The following is an 18983-nucleotide window of genomic DNA, read 5'->3' as shown; positions in this document are numbered from 1 at the left end:
CTACAGAAGGAGGAGCGGTAGAAGAAGTGAAAATAACAGGAGTCAAAGGACTCGAAACAGGTAAGGGAGCAGAGACAGGCAAGTGAGCAGAAATAGATAAGGGAGCATGAACAGATAGAACGGGTGAGGAAGCACTTGAAACCAGCGGAGGAATAGAAGGAATAGGAACAGAGGAAGAAAAAGGAACTTCATCTAAAACTGGACCTAGTTCTCCACTTTCAAAACCACCAAAAAAGAAACGTTGAATAGACTCATTGGTGTACCTCGGAGTGGTTTCATCATCAGAAGGAATATGAACAGGTTCGGTAATAGAGGCACGAACAAGGGTAACTACAGCTTCATCCTCGGAAACGATGCGTCTCCTAACTCTTGGTCTAGCTATTAAAGAGGTGTCTTCATCTTCATCATTCTCAGAATCCTCTTCTACAACTTTCCTCTTTGATAACGTAGCTTGAGTTCTCTCCAAAGAGAGTGAAGTACTAGAAGAGGCTCGAAGGGCAATAACTACTTCAACTGTCATTCCTCGAATAGCAAATCCTGACAAAAAGAAGGATGAAAAAAGTTAGAAACAAGAAAGGACTTAACATACAAAAAAGCATAAAGAGATGCATACCGCGAGTTTTCATTTTCCAACCATGTAAATTGGAAATGGATTTCCAAGTTCTTGCCTCCATAGGCACGGCTTTCAAGATTGAATATACCCAACCACAGAAATTAGGAACGGGTTTCACATCTCCCATAGTTGCTACAGAAAAGCAAAAAGAGATGAAATTATAAAAGAAATTGAAATTCTTAAAGATAGGTACGGTAAGTAAAAAAAAACTTACGTGCAAAGTTCCACTTCTCAGGGAAGGGGATATTTGTTTCACCCACCAAATCAACTATGTGTACAACAACATAACAAGTGTACCACCCACGATCCTTGTCATCTTCAGGGCTTACCAAGACCCTTTTACTTCTTGCAGTTAAAGTAAAAACCCCATGGCGGAATAATTTGGGGTGGTAAAGATGAATAAAGTAGGGGAAGGTAAAGCTAACATTGACTTTTACAGATAAGTACCTCAAACAAGCCACTGCTCTCCATACAAGGGGGCCAATTTGTCCCAAACAAATTTTGAAAAAGCGACAGAAATCAAGTATAACTGGGTCAATAGCAGGAATAAATCCCAAAGTGAAGGGGTAAGTATAAACAAAAGAAAATCCAATCCTAAAAGAAGATATTCTTTGGTTTGGATTAGGGATCACTATACGAAGATCACTTCTCCAGTTGCAATCTTCTCGAACAATAGAAATCAAAGGTTCAGTGATTAGAGAAGGAAAAATGTCAGCTTTCTCTAAATTAACAACTTGTTCACGAAGAGATTTTCTATCATTCTCAAAGGATAAGTTATTGGGTACTATTTCCTCAACTAAATGCTCTTGAAGAGGCTCAGAAAGTTCTTTACCTTTAGAAGAGGATTTCTTAGTGATAGAACCTCTAGAAATAGTGCCAAAACTAGAAGAAGGAGTGATGGAACCAGAGGAACCACCACGAACGGATCCTAGGCTACGAAGCCTGCCACCTCTACGCCTTCTATGTCTTACAGGGGCGTTGGGGAAGCTATCAAGAATTGGGATTCTCTTAGGGTTAGGATTCGGAGACGCCATTACAGAGAAAGGATGAACTAAAGGAAAAGAAGGTTAACTATGTAAATAATAGCAATCGTCAAACAAAGAAGTGTAATGATGGAAAGCCTATAATAAAGGCAACTATCACTTCGTGAATAGAGGGGATGAAGAAGCCTTGAAAAAAAGGCTGTAGAATTACAAAGCCAATCAGAAGGTGACACGTGTGCAGAGCATTAAATAGAAAAGACAACTGAAGCGTCAGTACTGACATAGTATTGATTACGGCGAAAATTCCTTTTTCGTGAAGATCCACTTCCCAAATATTTAATTGATAAATAAATGGAAAGTGGGGGGACTATCTGTATTGGGAAAAAACTGAGTCTGAATATTGAAGATGACGTGTCATGACACGTGGAACTGGTCAAAAGGTCAAAACGCAATAAATAGCCAAGAGGCACGGGAGACAACAGATAGGGGGAAGAAAACAACATAGGTGTGGACCGTTACTCAAATAGGTACGAGTATCGTACCTATTTGAGTCATTTAAAGACCGAAGATCGGAAGATGTTGAAGATACGAGTCTGATGACGTAAAAGAGTCTAGATACAACATTAAATATCAAATACATTAGAATATTTGAATTAAATAGAAATGATTGTGTAACGTTTCTTTTAATGTCATTTATTGCTCATAATTGCCTCATTAAGACAAAAGCATTACATCTTCTCCTAGAATCAACTATAAAAGGAGAAGGACTCAACATCTGTAGACACGAAATATTATCGAGATTACACTGAAATACAAAACTACTTATTCTCCGAAATCTTCTATTATTTTTGTCTCCAGATTATCAGTAACCCGAATTTCTCTTTATTTCTAGCTTTGACCAAAGACTCAGATTTTTGGTTAAACAGTAACATAAATTCTCCATTTTTCTTGTGTTTTCTAGTTCTTTTTGTTCTGCCTGTTCTAAGATCTCCATTGTTTCTTGTCTTTCTATTGCTTTTTGAAATTTCCTTTTCTAAGATTTAATCCAAATACATCTATCACTTTATAAGCCCATATCTATCAAGGAAAACATATGTATATTGCTATTAAATTATAAGATGTTATAAGAAAATAATAATGATTAATTAACAATGAAACTTACAAAAAAACCAGTGTAACAACCTCCTATGGTGTAAGGTTGTGTATTCTTCTTTTTTGAAATACTTGTTTCTACCTTTTTCTTCCGCTCCTTTGCCTTTTTGATGAAGGTATGTGAACGCCTAATTTTTGATCATGCTTGAACTTTTCCCACTCTTCCTTACTAAATAAACTAATCACAACACAAAGTCAAAAAGAGAGGAGGAAAAACAACACGAAAGAATGGGAGATTTACTTTTGAAAAGATGAAAAATAACAAAAGTCAAAAAGGGAGGAGGAAAGAGGGGGACAACATGAGAAAAAAGGGTCATCTTTTGAAAAGGAGGAAAAGAACGTTGAAAAAATAGGAAAGAATTTTGAAAAATTGGAAAATCAATCTGAGAAGGAGAAAAATGGAGCACCTAAATTTGATTATTTTTGGATCGTAGCTTCACCACGTTTTTTTTTCTTTCTATTTTTTGGTTCTTTATATCAATCGGCAAAAAACAACCTTCAAGAAGGAGGACACTCTATCTTACATTACAGAGAGATATACACACAAAAAGAGAGAAAAATAAGTAGCTATAGGATCCTTTAGCAGCTGAAATTTAAGAGCTTTGTGATTATTATTTGAGTGCAAAACCTTTGAAAAAGAAAGAAAGAAAGATTCCTTAGGCATTTGTGAAGTTGATAGCTACTAGTTTCAAGAATCTTTGTTGAGTTTTTGGGCTGTTCTTAACATTTGAGTTGCTGCTGTATGTTGCTGCACTGCTGTATTTTATTATTCTGCAAACCAGGTAACTTTCAAATTCTTATATTGCAGATTCTTTGTGATAATAAGAAAGATTTGATCCCGATCTTGATTGACGGAACATGTTAGATCCGATTATTTATTGCTTCAAGATAAATGTTATATTAGTCTTATTATCATGTAAATCTTTTAAAAATTAGTTAAATTAACTTTTCTCCTTTATGTATGTGATTGAAATTGCATTCTTTTAAGTTTACTTAGTTTAAGGAAAAGATAAATACCTCATTTTTAACCATGCTTGTTTAGTTTGAGATCTTTTATGTGAATTAATTTTAAGGTTCATGTATAATTAGTTAGAAATATTATATTAGTCTTTAAGAAATAATTGATCAAGGAGACAAAGAGCAAATATAATAGTTAACATATAAGTCTCGCTTGTGAAAAACAATTTTAGTTTGGACATTAACGTGAAGAAGAAATTTCGGCTTAGAAGAATACTCTATATTTTGTCATTTTGTGTTGTTTTGGTCTTTGAGGTTTTAAAGCAACATGGGTCAAATAATGTCACGATCCAAAATCCATTAAGGGTCATGATGGCGCCGGACATCTCTGTCAGGCAAGCAAACCAAATTACTTAATTAACTTCTCATTTTAAATACTTCCGAAATCACTTCTTTTATAAGTTTAAACAATACATAGTAAATTCCTCTGAATAAATAATGAAACATTTAACAACTTTTAAAATTTCTGAATAAACCCATAGACATCCCATAACTCGGTGTCACAAGTACATGAGCAATTTCTAAGAAATAATGTAATACAACAACCGTCCGAAATACAATATTGGATAGAAAATAAATACAGTAATCTGAAAGAGACCCTGCTGGCTGCGGGTCGCCTCGAGAAGTGCAGCTCACCTAAGTCTCTGTATCAACCATGCTGTCACGCCCCATAGGCCATTAGAGACGCATGCCTGTGCAACAAAAATGCACAGAAGTGTAGTATGAGTACGAAATCAACGTGTACCCAATGAGTATCCTATCTAATCTCGAAGAAGTAGAGATGAGATAGTCGACTTCGACACTTACTAGTGGTCCAATAATGATATATTATTAATGCGAATAATCAAGGATTTATTAAGATTGACAGTAATTTCAAGTAAGTCATGAACAAGTGACAGTTCCTTTTTATATTAAAAATCTCAAATTTATAATCCAATAGTTTCCCATTTATTCAAGTCGGGGAGAGCAAATATCAATCCCAAATAATCTCAAGGCAAGCAATACAAACATGCGCAAATCATGCTGAGGACGTACGACCCGCTCCAACAGAAATGTAAACTGTGCACTGCCGAGGGTCGAACGGCTCGAACCATAGATGCATCTATTAACTCGCTCGGGAACTATCCTGCTACGCGGTCAACATAAAATAAACAAATACCCTGCCCGCGAATCATACATGCGACGCAGGTACACATAGAAATACATGCTCAAACAACCAATTAAGGATTTATCGGGGAACATTTATCCAAATGAAAGCCAATCCTCTTTTAACAATTTAAGAAAATGAAGTTTAATCCTTTTAGAAATTCATTTACTAATTCGATGTGATTTAAGCAATTCAAGCTGTCAATAAGTTTACGATTAATCCAAGTATAACATACTTTTGGGTCCTAGACTACCCGGACAATAGCATAATAGTAGCTACGCACAGACTCTCATCACCTCGTGCGTACGTAGCCCCTACAAATAGGAGCACATACCCAATTAACTCACCTATGGGGATAATTCCCTCTTACAAGGTTAGAAAGGAGACTCATCTCGCTCCGAAGATTCGTAACCGACATTCCACGCTCTTTCGAAGACTCAAATTGATGCACAACATTCCAAAACTAGTCAATAATGATACCAATTCATTAATATATACTCAATTATTCATTACAATCCAATTTATAACAATTCCTAACCCCGATCAAAAAATTAACGAAAACGCCTTCAGGCCTACGTGCCCGGATTTCCAAAATTTTCGAAGAATAAGTTTACCCATAGCCTCACGAAATCAAATATATAATTTTCTCTAAATCCCATACCCAAAATCGTGGTCAAATTCCAAGAATATCAATTTTCTAGGTTTTCCCTCAACCCCCAAGTTTTCTACAAATTTCATGCTCAAATCCATATAAAATCAATATATTTAACTCAAGATAGGTGGGGTTAGCTTACCTTATCGTTGTTGAAGAGAATCCTCTCTTCAAGCTCTCCAAAAATTTCCCCAACAAGAGTAAAATGGAGCAAAATGGCCAAAACCCCCGATTTTAACACCCTCACTACCTCAGCACTTTCCGTACCTGCGACCCCACTACTGCATCTGCGGTCCTTCCCAAGCTGCCCTTTCTCCGCATCTGCGCCTTCTCCACACCGCATCTGCGGCCAAACGATTGCATCTGCGGTCCCAGCCCTTTTCACACCTAACCGCTTCTGCGGTTCAATTCCTCGCTTCTACGGGGCCACTTCTGCGGTGAACCCTCCGGAGAAGCGGTTATACCAACAACCAGACCCCTTCAGCTATCCAAAATTCCAAATTTCGACCCGTTAACCACCAGAATCTATCCGAGGCCCTAGGGACCCCAACCAATCATACCAACCAGTCCCAAAATACATTACGGACTTGCTCGAGGCCTCAAATCATATCAAACAATGCTAAAATCACGAATCAACCTCCAATCCAAACTTTATGAACTTTAGAATTTCAAACTTCTACTTTCAATGTTTAAACCTATCAAATCATGTCCGATTGACCCCAAATTTTGCACACAAGTCACATTTGACATTACAGACCTACTCCAATTTCCGGAATCGGATTCCGACCCCGATATCAAAAAGTCCATTTCCGGTCAAACTTCTCAAAAACCTTCAATTTTCTATCTTTAGCCAAATGACCCCAAAATGACCTACGGACCTCCGAATTCACTTCTGATCGCACTCCCAACTCCAATATCACCATACGGAGATACTCCTAGGCTCAAAATCCCAAATGGGCATCGATAACACTGAAATGTACTTCAAGCCAAACTTATGAAATTTCTTCCAAAATGCTAAATTCCACAATAGGCGCCAAAACACTCCCGGGTCATCCAAAACCCGATCCGGGCATACGCCCATGTCCGAAATCATCATACGAACCTACTGGAACCTTCAGATCTCGATTTCAAGGTCGTTTACTCTGAAATCCAATCTTAGTTAATTCCTTCAACTTTAAGCTTCTGAAATGAGAACTCTCTTTCCAAATCAACTCTGAACTTCCCGAAATTCAATTACGACAATGCGTACAAGTCATAATACCTGAAATGAAGCTGCTCATGGCCTCAAACTGCTGAACGATGCGCTAGAGATCAAAACGATTGGTTGGGTCATTACAAATAAGCTAAAATCTTCAAGCCCAATGATAATAGAAAGTAAGATGGCTTTTCTTTAAAATCAATAATTTGTCTTTTGTTAGATAAAATAAGTGACCCAACATGAAAGTTTAGCAATAACTTACGTAGATTTAATGTCCAGCATTAGTTAAAAAAAATATTTATATATTTTTAATAGTATTTTTTTTGTCGAATAAGTAATAGTAAAAAAAGGAGTTTAAGCTTTCTTCATAATTATTTTTTTACGTTAGGCAACTAGTAGGCGCGTTTTGACAATTTAATATTATTCAAATATTATTTATTTATTTTTATTTTAATAAATAATAGGGACATAGGAAAAGCATAAAAATCAAATAAATTACAGTTTACCCAAAATTAATTTAAGCCAAATGTAGTCAATAAAGCGACCGTGCTAGAATCACGGGACTCGGGGAATGACTTACACGTTCTTTCCGGTCAATAGAATTCCTTACCCGAACTTTATTTTTGTAGACCAATAAAAATAGAGTCAAATTATCCTTTGACTAGGGATTCAAATAAAAGGTGACTTGGTATACCCAAAATCAATTCCAACAAAGATGGCAAGCACAAAAAGGACAAGACACAACTGGGAAAATAATGAGGCAGATATTCAGTTCGAGGGAGACATATACCGTTATTCTCTAATGGAAATCACAAGTCCTACAACATGGATAACATACAGCTGCCTATTAGCACCAGTGATGCAGACACAAGCAGAACGAAAGAGGAGCTCAAAAAACTGGAATAAGGCTGAGGATGATTACTCGTTAGGAGCAAAAGGCATAGAGGCGTGGGTGCACAGACCAAGAGATATGCTTCACAATGTAGATAGGCACCTTGACACAATAAAACTAGATCCCTTACGGACGATAGATATATTAAACAAATGCAAAATGTATTGGCAAGTGCAATTCGATCGCATGCTACTGTTTTTAACTTGGGATAGGCAAGACATTGAGCTATGCCATCAACAGTTTTTGGAAATACAAACTCATGTATCAAAAAGAGCAAAAACATGTGAAGCATGGGTTCAAATACCAAACAATGAAGTTGATAATGCAGACAAGCACATTGGGTTATTAATCTGGGGTCTTGTGCAGTATATATTAAATTCATGGACCATCTTTCCATTTTGCAAAACAAAACACACGAGAGGAGCACATGACAGATGCTGGGCAGCCATGTTCGAAGGAAATAGTCTCTTCAGCTTTCAATCATATGCAATCATAAGGGATCTATCACAAGTAAGTGCGAGCATTTTTTGCAACTCTTATTTACAGCGGAGGATCAATAGGGAATATTCAAGCAAATACCACCAACTAATCGGGGCAGAGACAAGAATTCGAGTACAAGGCTTGGAAGTAATATTTTCGAAGTTGGACTCAAGAGATAAGCTGATGTATGGGCTACAATACTATATCAATGCGTATATTAGTTCATATGTGATACCAATTTTGATTTCACTACTCGCTATTGGTATTAGGTACTACGTAACAATCATAGGTTATTATTTCCATTTTGCAAGACCTCCAGATATTGTACGCTTTGTTTGTACAATACCTACGGAGATTGTACCCTTCGTATTGTATAATTTTGTTTTTGTTACATATAAAAATTAGCCCTGGGCGCTTACCTGGGGGATTACCAAAAAAAAAAAAAAATCAATTCCAACTGACGACTCTGTAAATAAAATAATCCCTACTCAAGTTTGTCACTTTAATTGGAAAAACTCTTTAACCCACAATCCATAACACCACATATCTTTTTGGAGGGGTAAAAAGGGGTGTGACAACTCTGGCGACTCCGCTGGGGATTATCAAAAAAATCGAGCTTGTACATTGACTTTATTTGCCTTTATTAATTTTTGTATATATTGTGATTTATTTGGGCTTAATGTGTTACTTATTCGCTTTTTACTACTTTGATATTGTCTTGACTGTATATATAAATTATCTTCTCTCGTAGCCCATCTGAGTCTTCTGATAAGTAATAATGTTGTGTGTGCTGACTAGCTCCACAAAATTTTCTGTCTAAGATAAGGCAAGTGTGCAGAATTGCTCCTAGCTTAGGATTTAGTCACACATGTTTAGGCCGGGAGAACCACCAGTAAAGCCAGAACCGTTCTACGGCCGGCACGCTGACGCTCCTCGGCTCGAGTTGTCCGCTCGAGTAAGCTAGTCCAGATACCTCTCCACCAGGATTAAAACCTAGAAGAACAAACCTCATGCTGGATATCCCTATTAGGTTCGCTTTATGTGCATCACGTGCATTTGACTTAGCGAAACTCGGCATAGGGGCCAGATCCGTATAAGACATGTATCCTTTTTGAGAGCATTATGTTCACTTTTGTGCTACATATTACATAATTTGGAAGGCTTACTTATATGTTGACCGGCTTTAGAAAATCAGTTGAGCGGAATTATTTAAAAAAAAACTTTCTCTTAGTTTAGCACAAATAAACCTTTCTTTACTAAGATTTTGTAGTAGTCTGGCGTGAGGTGAAAAAATTAATTTTTCATAACAATCAAAAGAGAAAAATACTCATTTTTATCGAACTACGCGGGTTTGATTCTCATCGGATGTGAGATACGTTGGAAACCTCTATCGGGTCCGGCCCCCATTTTGCAAAAGTTTTCAAAATCGGTGTGTCCATAAATTTTTTATTTTTATTTTTATTTTATTTTTTTCATTTTTTTTGAAAAAAGAGAGAAGAAAATAAAGCTTTAATAATAAATCAACAATTTTGCCTTTTTATCATTTCCATTACATCAAGTTATTAGTTTTTTTGAGCACATCTTTCTCGGAAGCACCAAAAAGCTTGTTTTCTTGAACAAATAGCGGGTTTTCTTCCTTTGCAGTAATTTTTACTATTTGTGTCCCTATGTCTTGCGCTTTTTGCCTCTATCGGGAGCGCCGAGCGACTGTTTTTTGTAAAATAGCTAATTTTTCCATTTTTATCCTTTTCATTTTTGTTGTTTGTTTTACCTTTTTTTTATGTTCGGTCATTTTACCGTGACAGCCTTGAAACCTTCCTAGGATGTGTTGAAGGTTTTTTTTACTTTAAGTTAGCCATTTTATTTTATTTAAGGGCCCCTCATGTCGTGTTGTTTTACCAATACATTCCTAGAGTAGATGTTTGCTTTCAAATACTATTTTGCACAAACTGCATGTACATATATTTTGCCTTTGAGGTTGGGCACATAGGTAACATGTCTAGGGCTCATTTCCTCTCCGCAAAATTAGTTGGGTCAGTCATTTACTTGATCATTTAGGTTTTAATTGACCAAAATTTGAAATAGGGTTATCCATAAGTGGGATTTGCGGGAGTCAAATGATCAATACATTCGAGCTTTGCGGTCTAGATAGGTCGTAACCCTGTTCTCTCCTTGTGTAGGTACAACACGAGTACGATGAGTCAACAATACAAAAAGAGACCTATGGATGAGGAGACACCACAATTTTTTATCGTCGATGAGGTACCCACACTTCTATCAATTTGGTGGAATGACATAGACGGTTATGAACAAAGACAAATAAAGCGATACTTGGGACACTTGGTTCACATAATAGAAATCAAACCAAGAAATGATGTGATAGAAACTCTAATTCCTTGTTGGGACCCGGATAACAATGTATTTCGCTTTAATGATTGTGAAATGATGCCCACACTAGAAGAGGTCGCGAGCTTCATGGGAAAAGGCCAATATCTTCCCCATGATAGACCTATCGTACCAAAAAGAGTACAAACATGCAAATTTCTGGAACTTTTGAGGATCAATCATGGAAAGTATAAGGGGTTATCCGATCGATGGGTTACTTTGAAATTCTTGTTTGACATATATAGCGATAGAGATGCTTTTGAAAACAATTTGGGTCAACTCAAAAATGACGGGGACATAGAAACATGGAAGATGCATAGGCGTTTTGCTTATATGATTGCATTTTTGGGCCGTATGGTTTTTCCAGATGTAGAGGGGCGTATCAGCATCCGATTAGATGGGGTAGTGCAAGCTTTGACTACCATGAAAAAACCCACTCTTGTCCTATGATTCTTTCAAGTTTATTCCGGGCTTTGACCAAGTGTTGAGAAGGACATAAATTTTTTGAGGGCTGCAACATATTACTATAGATGTGGATTTTGGAACACTTCTACCATCATCCTGTCATGGAGAAATTTGACCCGCATTGGTCCAATTTTGTTCAAAATCATGAAGATAGGATTGAAACATGTGAGTTTCCTGAAGGAATTGGAGCTTGGAAAGCGTTATTTATCACCTTGATTGCAGATCGAGTCACTTGGAATTACCATTGGCCTTCTGCAAAGGATGTTATTTGTGAATCCTCCCATCAACCTTTCCTGATATTAATAGGGCTCAACGGCGTCCAACCTTACGCTCCACTTAGGGTGATGCACCAGTTAGGCCGACACCAAGAAATACCACCAATAAGGGACATGAGCAAGTTCGCATATGATATTTCTTCAGAAGAGCCGGTCGATGACAAGGAAGTCATGAACAGTTGGTTCGGGGGTGGAATTTCTAAGTTTCGTAATATGGTAGAAGACCGCGAAAGAGGGGAGGTGGGCCCCGGGTACCTTGCTTGGTTTCACGACCCCTCATCATTAGCAGATAGGCCAGAAGGGTCCAACAGAAGAAGAAGTGACCACCTTGTTATACAAATGCTAAAGCAAGATCTAGACAAAGCTAGAGAAACCATCTTTCAACAACAAGCCCAATATCATTCAGATCCGGTCAGAGGTTAATAAAGACTACCGAGCTACCCTGCAGGTTATGGATAAGGACTTAAAGACCGCTCGTATGAATCTCGCATGTTTGGAGGAACAACTTGCATATAGGGTTAAGTCGGCCATAAAGAAAGCTGAGAAGGGTCGACTCTCTATAATACACAAGCTGCAAGAAGACCTGAGCATCGTCGAGGAAGCAATGCGCCAACAACAAATGGAGATAGATCTCCAGAGGGAGAAATTTGAGTCAATTAAGAATCACCAACTAGCTGAATTCGAGATGGAGAAATGTCACTATCATGAGGTAATAGGTCGGCTGCAAAATGATTTGACCGAAGACATGAAACAAAGGAACTCAGCATTGGACCGCGAGGCAGATGCACTGAATTTCGCCGATGCCCGTGGGCGGCAAATCGATGGCATGTTTGCGTTCCAGGAGAATGTTAAGAGAATGATGCTTGAGATAGCCGAGTACACTGCTCTGGGGTGCACAGATTGTGAGAAAATGAATAAGAAAATGTTTATAAAATCCGCAATTAACCTCGCTCGCCACATTGCTACAGATCTGGAGGCCCTGTACAAAGATATGTCCAACCAATTGGGGCAAAGAGCGCCCCAACCAAGATGATGTCAAGTGGATAGTCTGCAAATTTGGAGTCTTTATTGCATTCAATTTTTAAGATGTTTTAGTAGGTGTATTTTTATTTTTGAGTCTATGAGGGGTTTGTTTGTGACTTTGGTTTTGTGGAGTCTTGTTTCAATCCTGTCGTTCTGTTGTAGTTTTCTTTACGCATTTTTATTTCAATGTCTTGTACCAAAAACAAAAAAATATATATATATTGAAAACCCAAAAAGATTTTTTTTAATTTTTCAAAATGTTGTGTGTGTTTGCTTTTTTGAAGAAAAAAAAATCAGTTAAGTGTCTTGCACTTGAACTATGTAATGATCTGATTCATGCGGCGACATAATACATAGGCAACCCACAAAAGGTTCGATCAAAATATTTGTCAATGAATCTAAGTTGAGGGATCAAAATGAGGGGAGTGTAAAAAAAAAAAAAGGAAAAAAAAGAAGAAGAGAATAAGAGCGCCAATAAGAAGCAACTTAATAAGCCGGAATGAAACATGAAGCCTTCCAAAAAACATTTTAGAAATGGTGATGATGTTAGGAGCATGACATATTATGTGTAATTCATATCTATAAAATGCCTAACCCTAACACGTTTGCTGTCTCTTATCCAGTAAGTTTAAGGTGGTTGGTTTGTGGTGAATCTGGCAACACATCATTACTTTGCAAAATCTAAGGGACCAGTAGTAATGGATAACAATGGTGAAATTGAGTTGATTAGTGATAATCCCCAGGGTCAGTCAGTCGAGCAAGAGTTAGAGGAAATAAAAGAATTGAGACAACAACTGTCAGATGTATATCAGGCTTGGGTTTCTGGTCAACCACCACCCCAGGGTCCCTCTGAGGGAACTTCCACCGTACCCCGGGCTACTCAACCATCGCTCCATGTAGTGAGCGATCATGTTCTACCACCAGGGTAGTGCCAAACTACAACCTCCATGCTGCCCCTAGTACTTCTAATATGCGACCTCCAGTCGCACCGGTCAGGAATTCCCCTCTCATCGTGTTTGGCGCACCAGTATATACAATCCCGCCACTACCTCCTATGATGAGGCCCAACAACGAGCCACTACCTCAGGCTTATGATGGACAATACTACTCCCCAAATATGGCTTTTAGGGTCTTGGCTTCCTACAATCAGACTCCTCAGTACGAGTCACCAGCGGAAAATAAAAAGCCTGAAAAGCCAAGTGAGCTGGATGAGATGGCCAGGAAAATGAAAAGTCTTGAACAAAATAAAGAACATACAGGGACTAGGTGGTCACAAAAGTGTTTCATTCAGTGATCTATGTATGTTCCCTCACATCCATTTGCCACCAGGGTTCTAGACCCCAAAATTCGAGAAGTATGATGGACATGGCGACCCTATCGCCTACTTGAAAAGGTGCTGCAAACAGCTAAAGGGTGAAGGTAGAAAAGAAGAATTGTTGATGGCATATTTTGGGGAAAGTCTTATGGGGGTAGCCTCTGAATGGTTCATTGACCAAGACATCTTTCACTGGCATGTCTGGGACGACAAGGCCCAGGCCTTCATCAAGCAATTCCAATACAATATTGATATTGTACCAGATCGCAATTCCCTATCCAATATGAGAAAAAAGTCGACGGAAAGCTTTAGGGAGTATGCCATCAAGTGGAGGGAGAAAGTGGCCAGTGTTAAGCCACCCATGGATAATCATGAGTTGATCACTGTCTTTCTGGAGGCTCAAGAACCTGATTATTTCCAAAACATGATGTCTGCAATGGGTAGGACTTTTGCAAAAGCAATCCAGATAGGGGAAATGGTCGAAAATGGTCTAAAGACTGGCAGGATTGTAAGCCAGGGTGCTCTCAAAGCCACCACCCAAGCGATCCAAAATTGGTCGGGAAATTTTGCAAATAGGAAAAAGTGAGATGAAGGTTCTATGATGACTTCTGGATCTAGGGAAGTTCAAAGAGGGGCATCGCACCCTATTTACAAGTTCTACATGGGCAATCCAGTTACCCTCAACATTATTATCCTCCACCAATTCCTCAATACTCAGTGGGACCACCACAATATAAAGTGTTTAATGCTCAATCCTATGTTCGACCTACCAATCAACAGATACGTGCACCAGCTCTAGGAACCCCCGACCTCAACATAAAATTTTTGGGCACGTTACAATGCTCGTCCTAGGCAGGATTACGGTTGAGAGTAGAGGCTGGTGGAAAACTTTACCCCATTGGCTGGACCATACTCTAGTCTTTTCCAGAAGCTGAAACAGATGGGCGTGATTGGACCCATCGCTCCCCACCATATGCATCCCGATTCATATAGATTTCAAGCAAATGCTAGATGTGAATATTATTCAGGTGCCCCTGGGCATAGCACTGATGACTGTTAGACTCTGAAAAGAGCTATAGAAAGGCTCATCACTGAAAAGTTAATTGTGGTAACAAATGGCGAAGACCCTCCCAATGTTACAAACAACCCATTGCCAGCACACAACGATGCTCATTTTGTAGGAATGATTGGACGAGATCAGGAACACAAGCTGCTTGATCGGGCAGAGATGACTGTGGGAACAATTCAAGAGGGAACCAAACAGGATGTGAGTCCGAGCCAAGATGTGCAATTGATTGTGAAAGGTGGCCCGAGCTCAGAAAATGTAACTTTATTTATTCCCAAGGTCACGAGGTTGGAAGTTCGCTCTAATGTTCCAAGCCCAAGGTTATATGTCCTTAGAGGCCACCCTATCACAAGGCAAAATCAGGGCAGTACAAAGGGTATAACAGAGCCGATCATAATCAGACCGCCGTGCAACCCCCTGTGACAAATACAAAAACCATTCCTTGGAACTACAACAAAACTGTGATGACTTACAAAGGCAAGGAAATCATAGAAGAAGGGGGAAACTGGAGGTCTGACTCGATCAAGGAAGTGTTACTCTCCGGAGGAGTTGAGGAAGGCCAAGCAAATCAGAGAAGGACAATTGCCAATAAAGAAATCTATCACTAAAGAAGAGGCAGAAGAGTTTTTGGAAAAGATGAAAGTTCATGATTACTCAATCATTGACTAGCTAAGAAAGACTCCTACCCAAATCTCTCTACTATCTCTGCTCCTACATTCAAAAGAGCATGCCCGTGTACTAATCAAGACCCTGAACGAGTCACATGTCTCAGAAAAGACCATAGTGAATAAGTTAGAGAAGATGGCCAACAGATTTTTTGAGGTAAACAGAATCTCCTTTACCGATGATGAACTTCCCGAGGAAGGAGCCGGGCATAATATGGCTTTTCACCTGGTCGTCAAATGTGAGGGGCATTATGTAAAGCAAGTCATGGTAGATGGAGGCTCGAGTGTAGATGTATTCCCTCTATCTACTTTGCAAGGCATGAAGATCAACACAGACAGAATTCCACCTAGCAATGTTCGCATCCGGGCTTTTGACGGTTCATCGAGAGATACCATTGGGAAGATCAACCTCAATATGACGATTGGGCCGGTTGACTTTGAAATTGTCTTCCAAGTAGTAGACATGGACATTTCTTATAACTTTGTTCTTGGAAGGCCATTGATCCATACGGCTCGAGCTGTGCCATCCATATTGCATCAGATGGTCAAGTTTGAACACGACATGCAAGAAATTATTGTTCATGGAGAAGACGAGTCGTCCATTTATAAAGACCCGTTAATCCCATGTATTAAGGCCAAGGAAGGGTGTGAGTCCATTGTCTATCAAGCTTTCGAAGTGGTTTATGTGGACCATTTTGAGGAAGGAAAAATGGTTTATGTGGACCATTTTGAGGAAGGAAATCCCATTCTACATCCTCGTCTTTCTGCCACATCTGTAATGGTGGCTTCACTAATGCTGAGATAAGGTTATGATCCAGGAAAAGGTTTGGGGGCATTACTGCAAGGAATTTCGAAACCCATTTCTCCGTTCAGTAACAAGGGTGCTTTTGGTTTAGGTTTCAGGCCAACACAAGCAGATGAAAACAAAGCTAAGCACTGCAAAAAGTGTGGGTGGGACTTGCAGCAAGCTATCTCTCACATTTTCTACACTTTTGTCAAGCCACGACTCCAAGAGGGTCAAAAATCCTCAGCGCAACCAAACATTGATGAAATTTGCCATGGCCTCAGCCAAATATTTTCTGAAGTGAATATGATCCAGGATGGTGAAGGCACTAGTCGTGCCGATTTGCAACTAATTGGCCCAGACACCATGTTCAACTACTGGGAAGCAACTCCTTTCCCCACAAGGAAGGAGTCTTGGTAGTTCGCTTTTGCATTTTTTTTTGTATTTTGGGTTACTTTCAGGGTTGTAATCCAGACATCTTAATATGATTGTTTTTATGTTAACCTTTCTATCCTTTCAAATTCAATAAAATGCAATTCAATTTCGTATTAAGTTATGTATTTTTTCTTTCTAATTTATGTTATTTTGTTCTATTTCAGTTTTGTTAATGCCGACTTTAATAACATGACATGCATGCATAATTCATGCCCAGATCTTAAAAAGCTGTCTAATTTCAAAATAATGCATCAAGAAGTTGAATGTGATGAAGATGAGGTTGTTGAGGAAATAAAAAGAGAATTAGAACAATTTGAAAACAAGCCTAAGCCCAACCTTAATGAAACTGAGCCAATCAACCTTGGAAGTCATGAAGAAATTAGAGAAACAAAAATAAGCATTCATACTGAACAAAATACCAGAGATGCCTTGATTCAACTTTTATTTGAATACAAAGATGTGTTTGCTTGGTCTTATAATGATATGCCAGGTTTAAGTGCTGATCTAGTGGTTCATAAGCTTCCTACGTATCCTGATTTTCCACCAGTCCAACAAAATCAACGAAAATTTAAAACGGACATGAGTGATAAAATCAAAGAGGAAATAATGAAGCAATTGAGCGCCAATGTGGTCAGAGCTGTCCGATACACCACATGTGTGGCAAATGTTGTACCTGTACCAAAAAAGGATGGAAAGACCAGAGTTTGTGTTGACTACAGAAACCTGAACAAAGCAAGTCCAAAGGATAATTTTCCTTTACCAAACATCCAAATTCTTGTAGATAATTGCTCAAAGCATGAGATACAATCATTCGTGGATTGCTATGTTAGGTACCACCAGATTCTAATGGATGAGGACTATGTATAAAAGATAACTTTCACCACTCCATGGGGTACTTATTGCTACAAGGTCATGCTATTCGGTTTGAAGAATGCAGGGGCAACTTACATGAGGGCCATGACCACCATTTTTCACGACATGATGTACAAAGAGATTGAAGTATATGTCGATGATGTCATCATAAAATCAAAGACACAAGCTGATCACATGCACGATTTGAAAAAGTTCTTCGAACGACTTCGAAAGTATGACCTTAACCTTAATCCAGCCAAGTGTGCATTTGGGGTTCCATCTAGGAAACTCCTCGGTTTTATAGTCAGCCGGAGAGGCATCGAACTGGATCCATCTAAGATAAAGTCCATTCGAGATTTGCCACCCCCGAAGAACAAAGAGGAAGTCATGAGTTTTCTCGGGAGGTTGAACTACATCAGTAGGTTCATTGCTCAGCTCACAACCACGTGCGAGCCCATCTTTAAGTTGCTAAAAAAGGATGTCGCTATCAAGTGGACGGACGATTGCCAAAAAGCTTTTGACAGGATCAAAGATTATCTATCAAAACCCCATGTACTCGTCCCACCTGAACCTAGTAGGCCTTTGTTTTTATATCTATTGGTGATGGATAATTCCTTTAGTTGCGTTCTGGGGCAACATGATGCAACATGCAAAAAGGAACAGGCGATCTATTATTTGACCAAGAAGTTCACCAATTATGAGGTTAAGTACACCCTTTTAGAGAGAACATGATGTGCCTTGACTTGGGTCGCTCAGAAGTTGAGACATTATATTTTGGCCTACACTACTTACCTCATATCCAGAATGGATCCTTTGAAGTACATCTTCCAAAAGCCAATGCCCACTGGCAGGCTCGCAAAATGGCAAATCCTGCTCATAGAGTTCGACATCGTCTATGTCACTCACATGCGATGAAAGCACAGTCTTTGGCAGATCATTTGGCAGAGAATCCAGTTGATGATGAGTACATGCCACTTCGCACATACTTCCCAGACGAAGAGGTCAACTCAATAGAGGAAGTAGGTCCAGACGATCACTATGTATAGAAAATGTATTTTGATGGGGCTGTCAATATCAAAGGAGTTGGGATCGGGGTAATCCTCATCTCACCTATTGGACATCACTACCCTGCAACGTCCTGACTTCGGTTCTTCTGTACCAATAATATGGAAGAATACGAAGCTTGTATCATGGGTTTGAAAATGGTCATCGATCTGGATGTGCATGAACTATTGGTTATGGGAGATTCTGACATGCTTATCAGGCAAGCCCAAGGTAAATGGGAGACTCGAGACATCAAACTTATTCCGTACAGACAATGTGTGCAAGACTTGAGTAAAAGATTCAAATCCATCGAGTTCAGGTACATTCCCAGGTTTCATAATGAGCTAGCCGATGCCTTGGCTACTTTAGCCTCGATGCTCCCTTATCCAGGCAACACTCATATTGATCCACTAGAAATCCAAGTTCGGAATCAACACGATTACTGCAACACAATTGAGACAGAACTAGATAGTGAACCATGGTATCATGACATAAAATGGTTCCTGAAAACAAGAGAATATCCAGAGAATGCCAAAGGAG

At 39.0% G+C, this 18983-nt stretch overlaps 1 protein-coding gene across 1 annotated transcript; it reads left to right on the top strand.

The window, feature by feature from the left end:
* Positions 1-15464: 15464 nt before the first annotated feature.
* Positions 15465-17414, top strand: LOC138889441 (uncharacterized). Its single transcript, XM_070172750.1, has 3 exons — positions 15465-16086; positions 16147-16528; positions 16712-17414. The coding sequence occupies exons 1-3, from the start codon at positions 15465-15467 to the stop codon at positions 17412-17414; spliced, it is 1707 nt and encodes a 568-aa protein (XP_070028851.1).
* The last annotated feature ends 1569 nt before the right edge of the window (positions 17415-18983 follow it).

Source organism: Nicotiana sylvestris, chromosome 4 (genome assembly GCF_000393655.2).
Source record: "Nicotiana sylvestris chromosome 4, ASM39365v2, whole genome shotgun sequence".
NCBI lineage: Eukaryota > Viridiplantae > Streptophyta > Magnoliopsida > Solanales > Solanaceae > Nicotiana > Nicotiana sylvestris.
This window is presented reverse-complemented; position numbering and strand designations above follow the sequence as displayed.